Consider the following 12748-nt stretch of genomic DNA (forward strand, 5'->3'; position numbering starts at 1 on the left):
TTGGCCAGCTCTGTTACCTTAACCTCTCTGAGCTCCAGGTGTTTCCAGAACTAGCTCATTTAACCTCATTCAATGAGCTAATATGTGTAAAACACCTGGCGTATAGGATGCACTCAATAAATGGTAATTCTTCTCCTCCCCCCTCTATTAAGAGCTGACAAAATCATTCAGGACAAAGTATAAATGACTAATTCCATTAAGGTGGTGTATTTTTAGGCTGAATTTGCATTTTAATGAGACAAGGTGTTTTAATCCAAAGGAATGAATCATATTAGTGGAATTGCAAGCTACTGTTGAGTCAGTGACATGGGGGATTTTAGTCTGTTTTTTGGTTTGTTTGTTTTTTAAAGAGGTATCCATTGATTCTGTTTAGGGAAGGGGGGTCAAAGTGTGGAAGCCTCCTGTCACCCTTGAAATGACTTCCACATTCATGAAACAAATCTAGACTGAGTGCCTCATTTGTATCAGGTCTTGGAGATACAGCAGAAAACCAGCTAACTTGGTCCTTCGCATTGCTGGACTTAGAGCCTAGTGAGGAGGACAAGAAGGAAACGCCTCACAATACGAATCAGGTGCTGTCGGGCAGGGAATGAGAGGAACTTCGGGAAGTGCGGGTTGGGAGAAGGGCTGCCTAATCTAACATAAGTGTTGTTAAGACCTAAACCAGGCTGTCAACCCTGCATTTTCTCCTATCGATTGATTTCAAATCCTGATGCCTGGGTCCCACCCCCGAGATTCTGGGGTATTTTCTGTGCATCAGGATTCTTAAAAGCTCCCCTAAATGATTCTGATGGGCAGCCAGGTGAGGAAGGGAGTCAGCCAGATTCAGATGGGGGGAGGAGGGTGGGTAAACTACAGGAAGATAGTAAGGGAGGTGGGGAGTAAGGGGGAAGACTCCAAGCTTAAAAGAGTGTGTGGCCCTTTCTAATGTGCCAAGAGCAGAGCTTGGAAATGGGAGGAGTGAGAGATGAAATGGAGGCAGGGCAGCAGGCGCTAGACTGTGACGGCCCTTGAAGGCCACGTTGAGGGTTCACGCACACACACACACACACACACACACACACATATATGGCAGAGAAGGCATCAAAGAGAGGTGGCAGCATCTGCGAGGCATCACTCTGGCTTTAGGTAGAGATCAGTTGTCAAGGAGCAAGAACAGATTCCAGGAGAGCAGTGGAGTTGTTTTAGTGTCACTTTGTAAAGAACTGACAGTGGCCAGGACCAAGGGTGCACAGTGGGGATGGTGAAAAGAAATGGAAAATCTGGGAGCTTTCTGGGGAGTGGAGTCAGCTCCGCTCCGTAATGGATTGGATCCGCAGGGAGAGGCATCAAGGATGACATGAATCTTGTAAGCGTGGACTAGCTACTTTCTCTCAGGCCACACTACCATGGGGTGAGAAGTAGACTGACGTGTGGACTTGGAGACAAAAGGAGTAGGGAATGGGTAAAAGAAGTCTGGCCAGCCGGACGCGGTGGCTCATGCCTGTAATCCCAGCACTTTGGGACGTGGAGGCGGGCAGATCACCTGAGGTCAGGAGTTCGAGACCAGCCTGACCAACATGGAGAAACCCCATCTCTAATAAAAATACAAAATTAGCCGGACGTGGTGGTGCTTGCCTGTTATCCCACCTACTCGTGAGGCTAAGGCAGGAGAATCACTTGAACCCAGGAGGTGGAGGTTGCGGTGAGCCGAGATCGTGCCATTGCACTCCAGCCTGGGCATCAAGAGCAAAACTTCATCTCAAAAAAAAAAAAAAAAAAAGGAAAAAAAAGTCTGGTCGAGAGGAAGGAGAAGAGAGAGCAAAGCAGCTAGTGGATGGAGAATGGTGCCTGTACCTGAAGTAGGGAGCAATGGATGAGAACCAGGCTGCAGCAGGAGGGGCTCAGTTTGGGACCTGTTGAGCTTTGGTGTCTATAAGATGTCTAAGAGGGCTGGGCAGAGTGGCTCGTGCCTGTAATCCCAACACTTTGGGAGGCCAAAGTGGGAGGACCACTTGAGTCCAGGAGTTCCAGACCAGCTTGGGCAAGATGGTGAGACCTCGTCTCTACAAGAAATTAAAAAATTAACCAGGTGTGTGCTGGGCACAGTGGCTCACACCTGTAATCCCAGCGCTTTGGGAGATCGAGGCGAGTGGATCATCTGAGGTCAGGAGTTCAAGACTAGCCTGACCAACATGATGAAACCCCATCTCTACTAAAAATACAAAAATAAGCTGGGCATGGTGGTGCATGCCTGTAATCATCCCAGCTACTTGGGAAGCTGAGGCAGAAGAATCACTTTAACCCGGGAGGCGGAGGTTGCAGTGAGCCAAGATCACACCATTGCACTCCAGCCTGGGCAACAACAGTGAAACTCCATCTCAAAAAAAAAAAAAACCTAACTGGGTGTGGTGGCATGTTCTGAATAGTCCCAGTTGCTAGGGAAGCTGAGGTGGGAGGATTCCTTGAGCCCAGGAATTTGAGGCAGCAGTGAGCTATGATTCCACCACTGCGACCCTCAGCCTGGGTGAGCAAGCAAGGCCCTGTCTCTCAAAAAAAAAAAAAAAAGAAGATGTCCAGAAGAGCAGAGTGGATAGAAATGCTGGATCCAGCCAGGCCTGAACCTAGATTCTGGTTCTGCCACGTATCAGCTATGAACCCTCAGGCTCATTGCTTTACCACTCATGATGTTACTGTGAGGATTACATAAAATAACGCATGAAAAGTGCCTAGCACTGCTCGGCACACATGACCAACTCCATCCATGTGGCTATTGCTCTTATTGAGTGAAGACACCCTAGGTGTGTCGGGAGCTCAGGAGGGAGCTGTGGGCGGGAGGTTCACATCGGTGTGTTAAGGCAGTGGAAGTGAGGGAGGTCACCCAGAGAGAGCACAGGACCCAGCATGAGTGACACCAGTGTGCCCAGTGGGCCAGGGAGAGGGGGAAAGGATGGCAAAGGAGGCTGAGGAAAGCCAGAGGGTAAGGAGGAAAGATGTGAGCATGTGATGCGTCAGAGGCCAAGGGAAGGGAGGGAAGACCAGGAGCCCCTAAGGGTCATGCTGATAAGAACCAGACAAGTACAAAAGATCTAGCCACCTCAGGGTCATGGTGACCTTGGCAAGGACAGCGTGGGAGGTTGGAACCAAACCGCAGTGAGTTGAGAAGTGGGAGGTGTGGACTGGGAGACAAAGTGGGTGGGGACTCTTCACACTCAAAGTAGTTATTAGAGCTGCCACCAGATCTTATGAATGAATGAAATGTAAAATGGTGCAGCCTATAGTAAAAATAATTTAATTGTACATTTTTAAATAGCTAAAAGAGTACAATTGGATGGTTTGTAACACCAAGGATAAATGCTTGAGAAGGAAACCCCATTTTCCATGATGTAATTATTACACATTTAATGCCTGTATCAAAATATCTATGTACCCCATACATATATACACCTACTATGTACTCACAAAGATTAAAAATAAAAAATGTATTTTTAAAAAAGAGTGCAGCCACAGTGGATAACAGTTTGATGGTTCCTAAAAAAGTTAAACATAGAATTACCAATACAACCAAGCAATTCCACTCCTAGCTATTTACCCAAGAGAACTGAAAGCAGGGACTTGGCCGGGCACAGTGGCTCACGCCTGTGATCCCAGCACTTTGGGAAGCCAAGGCGGGCGGATCACCTGAGATCGGGAGTTCGAGACCAGCCTGACCAACATGGAGAAACCCCGTCTCTACTAAAAATACAAAATTAGCCGGGTGTGGTGGTGCGTGCCTGTAATCCAGCTGCTGGGGAGGCTGAGGCAGAAGAATCACTTGAACCCGGGAGGCGGAGGTTGCAGTGAGCCGAGATTGCGCCATTGCACTCTAGCCTGGGCAACCAGAGTGAAACTCCATCAAAAAAAAAAGAAAAAAGAAAAAAGAAAAAGAAAAGAAAGAAAGAGAGAAAGGACGTAAACAGATACTTGTGCAACCATGTTCTTAGCAGCATTTTTCACAGCAGCTGAAAGGTGGAAGCAACCAAGTGTCGATCAACAGATGAGTGGATAAGCAGAATGTGTTATATTCATACAATGGGCTGTTATTCAGCCATAATATTTCAAAAAGGAATAAAATTCTGATACATGCTACAACCTGGATGAATCTTGAAAACATTATGCATATGAAGGATGGCAGACACAATAGGGCCATATTGTATGGTTCTATTTATATGAGATACCCAGAGTAGGTGATACCTAGAAGAGGTGAATTTATAGAGACAGAAAGTAGAATAGAGGCTACCAGGGGCTAGGGAGAGGGAGGGAGAAATGATGAGTTATTGTTTAATGGGTACAGAGTTTCCATTTGGGATGATGAAAAAGTTCTGGAAATGGATAGTTATGGTTGTGCAACATTGTGAATATACTTAATGCCATTGAATTGTGTCCTTTAAAATGGTTAAATGGTAGATGTATGTTATGTATGTTTTCCTTTTTTTTTAATCAAACACCTTGTTCTGAGAAGAGTTGTTGGGCCTCACCAGACTACCAAAGGGATTCCCAGCACCAACAGGGTGTAGCCCCCCTGCAGGAGGGGGAGAGCTGGAAACACAGGGACAAGGAGCCCCGTGGGAAAGCTGGGACCCCGGGGTCTCCAGAGCTGCCTGGAGGCCTTGGCCCCAGGTGGGGAGGCACCTCCTCCAGCTCCCAGAAGAAAGCCTGCTGGGGACTGATGCAGACACTGCAGTGTGCCCCTAGAGACAAGCACCCCCAAGATAACTTCTTCCCACACACAGGCACAGCCTCTCTAAGTGACCCTCATTACACAACTCTTAAGTGGCAGTATTCCACTCTTCTCTCCCACCCAAATCTCTGTGGCAAGCAGTGCTCTTCACCCCCACATGAACTGGATTCTCCTGCTGATGTCCTGGGGGCCAACGAGCCACCATCGGTGGGCTTCCCCTGGCCAGTCTACCGCTCCTGTCAGATTTATGTCTGTGGTTTCTGAAGGCCCTCTCTCCCACACACTGCCTCTGGAAGGCAACCTGGGGCCACAGGTATGGCCAGGAAGAGAAGGCTGGGGACAACACAGTCAAAAAAGGAGGGCACAAATTCTCAGCAACACTGGGTGAGAGACAGCAGCCTGCCTCACCTGATTCTATGGACTGACTGTCTGGCTAGCCCCAGGTTCACATGTGATCATGATGCTAGAGCCACAGTGTCTCTAGCCCCAACCTGGTGAAGGAGGGTGCACAGTCCCGCAAAGAGTGCGTGCTCAGCTGCTCATCTAGAATGCCCCATTGACCTGAACATGCTTGCCTCCCAGAACGATTATCACGTTCCTGCTTCACTTTCTTGATCTGTGGAATTGTGATAATGTTGGCCCAGTTCACATCTCCAATGTAAGTGAGGAAAAATGGACTGAAAAAACAAGCCCCAAATTCTGCAGTAGCATTTTGTATGTGCTGACAGTAGATATTGATAGTAGATATTGAGAAGGAATAGTTTATAATCATTTTGATGATGAGAAAATGTTCTGTCATATAATACATTTTCAACTGACCAGAACAAGTAGGTCTTAAAATAGGGCTGAATTTCAGGACATCCCATGAAATCATTGTGTAACATAAACACTTGTCATTTACATGTCATTTCCAGATAATTGGGTCTCACCACTTAACACCAAAAATTTTCTTATCTAATGATTCTCATTTATTACATTTGTGTTTTTAAAAGACTACTTGGACCACCAGCACATGTGGCTGTGCAGGTTGTACACGGCACAAGAATACACATTTAAGGGAATATCATTCAAATCCTAGACTACAAAGATTTGTGTATTTATTATGAGAATTTCCAGCAGATGGTAGTAAAGAGTTTTGTTCTAACAAAATCCAGAAAGTAAAACATCTTGCTAGGCATGGTGGCTCACCTTTGTAATCCCAGCTACTCGAGAGGCTCAGGCGGGAGAATCACTTGAGCCCAGAAGGTTGAAGCTGCAGTGAGCCTTGATAGCACCACTGCACTCCAGCCTTAGCAACAGAGCAAGACCCCGTCTCTAAATATAAAAAGTGTCTTGAGACAGGAATGTCTTTTCTTTCTTTTTTTAGAGGCAGGGTAAGTTTTTGTTGCCCAGGCTGGAGTGCAGTGGTGTGATCACGGCTCACTACAGACTAGACCTCCTGTGCTCAAGCAATCCTCCTGCCTTAGCCCCCTAAGTAGCTGGAACTACAGGCACATACCACCAAGCCTGCCTAATTTTTGTATTTTTTGTAAAGACGGGGTTTCACCATGTTGCCCAGGCTGGTCTTGAACTCCTGAGCTCAAGCGATTTGCCTGCCTCTGCCTCCCAAAGTGCTGGGACCACACCCGGCTAGGAGCATCTTTTTCTAATTTGCACAAATGTACCTATTGGGTCACCAGTGGCCTTGCTGGCATGGATCTGGAGAACAACAGAACTAGGGACGGAGAAACTATCTAGACACCCAATACAATTATCTGGGCTAGAAGAGAAGAGAGTTTTAACTCAGGCGATGGCAACAAGAAAGCCAAAAGTATGTGAGATTGATGAGGCTGGATGGACCCCACATGGTGACTGGAAGGAGATGGGGAGTGGGAGAGGGAAGGATAGGGAATCACTCCCAGGCCTCTAGTAGGAGCCATGTGTGGATGGAGCTGCCAGTTCTAAGGGCGACGAGAAATGCAGGTTTGGGGAAATGATTTTGATTTGGGGACTGTGATTTTGCTTTACCTGTGAAGCTTCCAGGTGAGGCTATCTGGGTGATATCATGGGAGGGCTGGAGGTGCAGATTCAGTAGTACATATGGGTGGGTAGAAGCTGGAGCCATGAGTCCGATGGAGTTTTCCCCAGAAGATTGCACGGCCCTAGCAGAGCAGAAGGCACAGACAGAACCCCAGGGACACCGCCAATCAGTGGGCAAGTGGACAAGGAAGAAAGGGCCTGGGAAGGAGACAGAGTCTTGGTCACTCCACCTCACCTGTCCCAATCCTATAATTAATGTGCTATTTCCCATCTTCTGTGGGCTGGAATATCCACTGTTGGTTTAAATTGTATACAAAATGAAAGGACACAGACTCTTCCAAAATAATGTGTATGAGCTTTACAGCATCCCTTTTGGCTAAAGAAATTCTTTTTACTACTAGATACTCAGCTGTTATAAGGATTTGGCAGGATTAATAAAATCCCCAAGATCAATAAAGTCACTCAAGAATGTAGCAAACTTTTATAGTTCATGGGACAATATTTGCCATAATAACATTTGAAACTATTAATGATGCTTAATGTTTTTCTTGTTTCATTTGCTTTGAATTTTTTTTTTTTTTTTTAGAGTCAAGGTCTCTTCTGTCACCCAGGCTGGAGTGCAGTGGCACTATCACAGCTCACTGCAGCCTTGAACTACTGAGCTCAAGCGATCCTCCCACCCCAGCCTCCCAAAGTGCTGGGGTTGTAGGCATGAGCCCTGTGCCTGGCTAATGATTAATGTTATTACAAACATTTAAATGGTGAAGTCCATGTCTCAGGGATGTCCAGACTAAACATCCAAAAGAGATAAGAACTATTTGATGTAGATTTTCTGTGATGTATTATCTTTTTCTCTCTAAGGAAAAAAAAAAAAGTCCTACCACTGCTTTTGCACTAGAACACATAATCAAGGTTTTCTTTCTTATGAATTATTTCAAAAGGGTTTAAGAGCCCAGTTGCATGATCCCCAAGCATCGTCTGCATTCCCTGAATTGTGCTGCATGCTGAGTCTCTGCCTTCAGTCTCGTCCTATGCTGTTTGATTCCAGCAGATTTTTTTGTGTGTGAATGTCTGTGCATCTGTCTGTCAAGCTGAAAATAACCTGACCTTCATGGGCTTCCTGAAGACTCCAAATATTTAGTGCTTCCCATGAGCCCTGCCTCTTATGCTGACAGTCAATTTGATGAACTTGGGGAGGGCACTTAATTTCTCCCTCTAAATGCAGGTAACAGGAGGCAGGAAAGTAATGATCCAGGATGCTAAATTCAATTCAGTTGCTCAGAAGCTTAAAATTGGGAGGCTCATTAACCCCCAAACCCATCTATAAAAAGGGACAAGTGGAGTGCTTCTTCCTCCCATGTGTACCCCAGAAATGAGAGTCCCTTGAGATGAGCAGGGGCAGCACACTTCCCTTCACTGTGCACAATGGAGAGCTGCACATTTTAACCCAGAGCCATAAAGCAAGCCTGCCGGGAACAGCGGCTCACGCCTGGAAATCCCAACACTTTGGGAAGCTGAGGTGGGAGGACCACTTAAGCCCAGCAGTTTGAGACCAGCCTGGACAACAAAGTAAAACTGTGTCTCTACAAAAAAATTAAAAATTAGCCTGGCGTGATGGCACCAGCCTGTGGTCCCAGCTACTGAGGAGGCTGACGGGGGAGGATCACTTGAGTAAGGCTGCCGTGAGCCATCACTGCACTCCAGCCTGGGTGACAGAGGTGAGATCCTGTCTCCAAAAATAAAGTCTATTTGAAAGCTTTATAATTCCATTTTCTTTTCTTTCTTTCTTCTCTTTTTTTTTTTTAAACAGAATCTCACTATGTCTGTCGTGAGTGCCGTGGCCCAGTCTCGGCTCACTGCAGCCTCTACTCCCAGGTTCAAGTGATTCTCCTGCCTCAGCCTCCCAAGTAGCTGGGATTATAGGCGCACGCCAACAAGCCTGGCTAATTTTTGTATTTTTAGTAGAGACGGGGTTTCACCATGTTGGCCAGTCTGGTCTCGAACTCCTGACCTCAAGCGATCCACCCGTCTCTGCCTCCCAAATTGCAGGGATTACAGGCATCAGCCACCATGCCTGGCCACTCCATTTCCTTTTAATGGGCATCCTTTTGAAGACGAAGCAAGGATTGGGCAACAGCCTGAAAGCAGCAAGCCTGCTTATCTAATACAGCATTAATTTCATTTTTCCAATGTAATCCGTGGGTTCACAGACAGCATTAATTTCAAATACCTTATCCCGCTGTCCCAACAAGCATTCTCACACTTCTCAAATTTTAGTGCCCCAATCTTTGATTCAGAAAACATGGTCACTGCATAAATGAATTGTTGGCAAATACAATATTCATTGCTTAATAATCTGGAAAAGATGTGAGAACGAATTTACGGTGATTTAGCACTTTTCTTTATGGAAATGCTTATGAATATTTAACTGTAATGTTTATTTCATTCTAATTTTTTTGTTAATCACATGTGCTTAGTTAATACGGCATACTTACGCCAAGTTTTTGTGATTGCCGTAGATTTTATGAATGATGGCAATTTCATGTGCTCTTTTATTTGAAATTAGATTGATTGCAAAGACTCATACAAAGTCATCTGTTAATTTTAGGGCTTAGTATTTGTGCCATTGTATCAGCGTATCCTCCCAGCACATACCCACATGCACACGCACACATATGCCTGCCTGCACACACACACACACACACACACAATACATTCATGCACACACACGCACATATGCCTGCCTGTACACTCACACACACACAACACATTCATGCACGCGCACACACGCACACTTTCCCCCCTTATTATCAGTGAGACAACAACACATTGGCACATTCCCTCTAGCTTTCTAAGGGAAGGAATTTTTCTTTAATGGCTCATCCATACTTTTGAAGGCAAATTTGATTTAGCAGAACATCCTTCTAAAATTGAAGAAGAAAGAAAAATAACAAAATAAAACAGAAGAGGAAGGGGGAAAGCATATAGATAGTAGAAACCAATTCTACAGATTTCTTTTTTTACCCCAAGGTTTTAATAGCATGTGAAATAGCTTTAGGAAAATTTCTTCTTATCAATTTTTTCATATTGGCCAAATGGCGTGTTTGTCACAGTCAGCCATGCTAAAGTTTTGGGAAGTATGTGGAAGACCCCCAGGCTCTACATGCTTTCCTATGCAGGTCTCCTGGCATTCCCTTTAGGAATTCACTTTTTGGATTAACCATTTCCTCATCCCAAAGTATAAGTCAGTCCTTCCATCCACTTTTCTTTTAGGACAGGAAGGACCTAGGGCATTGAGCAAAGAGGAAAAGGAGAGTCAACCAGGCGCAGTGGCTCAGGCCTGTAATCCCAGCACTTTGGGAGGCCAAGGCGGGTGGATCACCTGAAGTCGAGCCCAGCCTGGCCAACGTGGTGAAACCTCGTCTCTACTAAAAATACAAAAATTAGCCAGGCGTGACGGTGTGCGCCTGTAATCCCAGCTACTCAGGAGGCTGAGGCAGGAGAATTGCTTGAACCCAAGAGGCGGAGGTTGCAGTGAGCCAAGATCACACCACTGCACTCCAGCCTGGGCAACAGAACGAGCAAGACTCCGTCTCAACAAAAAATAAAAAAAAAAAGGAGAGCCTAAGAGAAGTCCAAATGGGCACCCAGAACAGACTTTACCTACATCATTGTTCTCTTGAGAGATGGCCCTGCTCCCCACAGACTGAGAGGAATTTAGGTTCTATAGCAGGATTCTGTATTGGTCAGGATTCACTTCTGTAGACAGTGGCTTCAACAGGAGAGTTTATTTCGCTCTCATACAAAAGAAGTCTAGAAAAGACAGTCTAGATTGGTAGAGACTCAGTTTCCTCCTGTGCTCTTGCTCTAGCGTGCACAACTTCCTCTTCTTGGTCAAAGATGGCTGCCCAAATTCCAGCCATCGTGTCCTCAGCCCACCATTAGAAAGGAAAGAAGGGCACAGCCCCTTCATTGATGGACACTTCCCGGAAGGACCAGACAACACCAACAGCTTGCCTTCGTTGGCCAAATATTGGTCATAGAACCACACTTATCAAGGGAAATAGAGTTTTCCTGCAGTTATGGGCTTGACAAAAGAAATCAGAAGTCCTGTACCAAGGAAGAAGAGGAAGAGGGAGAACTGACGCTGACGGGCAACCAGGAGGTTTTGTCACAGGATCAGATGACATCTTGCTAAAATAGCTTACTTCTCTGTGACCTGACTTATTTTTTCTTTTTTTAAATTTTTTAATTTAAAAAAAAAATTTTTTAGAGACAGGGCCTCACTCTGTTGCCCAGGCTGGGGTGCAGTGGCACAATCATAGCTCGCTGCAGCCTTGAACTCCGGGCTGGGCTCAAGCGATCCTCCTGCCTCGGCCTCCTGAGTAGCTGGGACTAACTTGAATTCTTTTATGCTTCCTGGATTTCTTTCCAGGCCGAGACATAGAAATCACAAATGAATGAATGCAATCAAACTTGAAGGCCATTTCTAAAGAAAAGCTTTAGCTCAGACCCCATTCTGTGATTGCCTGTTAACGCCTCCTTGTAATTTCAGCGGAAATTCTAGAATTGGCCGGGAATGCCGCGAGGGACAACAAGAAGGCCCGGATAGCCCCGAGACACATCTTGCTGGCAGTTGCCAATGACGAGGAGCTCAACCAGGTATGTCTGAAGCATTGAGGGAAGCCGTAGAATGGGTTTGCCAAACATGCTAATGTGTGGGCCTGGCTGGCCATGAGTCACTCCCGCTACAGTTCCCAATTACATTTATACAAAAAAAAACTCAGGCCATATAAAAGAACAAATTCTGCTAGCTCTATCATTCAGATTCAAAATAAAATTGCCTCTGGCATGGATCTCACTATATATTCTAGGTCTTATCAGACCTTTCTTTTCTCTTTGAAGACAAGTTCTGTGTGTTGCTGAGGAAGGTGTGGCACAAATGTTATTCTCTTCACTTTCTTCACCCAAAGTTAGTTGACAGTTTTTTCTGATGAAGGCAGAAGACTCTTTATATTTTAGAACTGACCTTTATATTCTAAAACTGACTCCAAAGTCAAGTGAATAGCCCCTCTTCACCCACAGTATATATAAGGTGGTGGGTAAATAGTATAAGAATTTTTATTTCTGTTTCTTTTCATTTATCTTTATTTTCTAATCTCATTCTTCTCAAACTGTAGTGAAGAAGCCGTTTTTATGGCCAATCCATCATGGGCTGATAATTTCCAAAAATGTAATAAAACTTACTAGAAAAAATAAAAAGCAAACTACAAGCCATAATTTTTTGTTATCAGATTCAACAGATATACAATAACTGTCAGTTTGCTGTGAAAGTTTCTAGATGCTTACTATACTTCTCTTGTCACTGATGGGCAACTACCAGTTCATGGGTGAGCCGTGGTCGCAGACCACGCTTGGGGTAGTGTTGGTTTCAAATCTGCAGAATATATTAGTGGAGTAGTACATGTCTGTTCTTTACGGATAATTAACTTACATTGATTGGGAGGAGCATGGCCAGACATACTTTACTGACGGAATGTATGTGCAAGCTTGTGGAGACCACTGGTTCGTCATTAACTGGATCTAGTCTTTGCATTGACCTTTGCACCTCATTCTCTCAAGCTGCGCTCCCCACATGGGAAGCTCTTTATCCTGTGTTGTGTCTGGAATTTCAGAGCCCTGGGCAACATCCCTGGTTTCAACTTCTATGTCCCTTCTATTTTGCTTTGCTTTGTTTTGCTTTCTGTACAACATCACAGGATGCCTTGTTAACCTACAGAGAAATGCTCTACAACTGAAAGTGGGAAAAGCCAATTAAATGGTGTATTATGCAGTTTCTTTAGGAAAGCGGAGGCCACATTTAACAGAACTGTATTAAATCCAGGCCAGGCGCAGTGGCCCACGCCTGTAATCCCAGCACTTTGGGGGGCCGAGGCAGGTGGATCACCTGAGGTCAGGAGTTCGAGACCAGCCTGGCCAACATGATTAAACCACGTCTCTACTAAAAATACAAAAATTAGCCAGGGGTGG

The 12748-nt window shown here is 45.3% G+C and overlaps 2 protein-coding genes across 2 annotated transcripts in view; one reads left to right on the forward strand and one right to left on the reverse strand.

The window, feature by feature from the left end:
* The window catches only part of LOC116480734 (DNA replication ATP-dependent helicase/nuclease DNA2-like), a 218767-nt gene that overhangs the window by 57814 nt on the left and 148205 nt on the right, over window positions 1-12748 (reverse strand). The window lies entirely within an intron of this gene.
* Window positions 1-12748, forward strand: part of LOC116458942 (core histone macro-H2A.2) — a 60753-nt gene that overhangs the window by 26084 nt on the left and 21921 nt on the right. Inside the window, exon 3 of the mRNA XM_032139085.2 lies at window positions 11274-11380. Within this exon, the coding sequence (XP_031994976.1) occupies window positions 11274-11380 (107 nt within the window). The remainder of the gene's footprint in view (window positions 1-11273; window positions 11381-12748) is intronic.

The sequence above is a fragment of the Hylobates moloch genome, unplaced genomic scaffold, assembly GCF_009828535.3.
Source record: "Hylobates moloch isolate HMO894 unplaced genomic scaffold, HMol_V3 SCAFFOLD_3, whole genome shotgun sequence".
NCBI classification, from domain to species: domain Eukaryota; kingdom Metazoa; phylum Chordata; class Mammalia; order Primates; family Hylobatidae; genus Hylobates; species Hylobates moloch.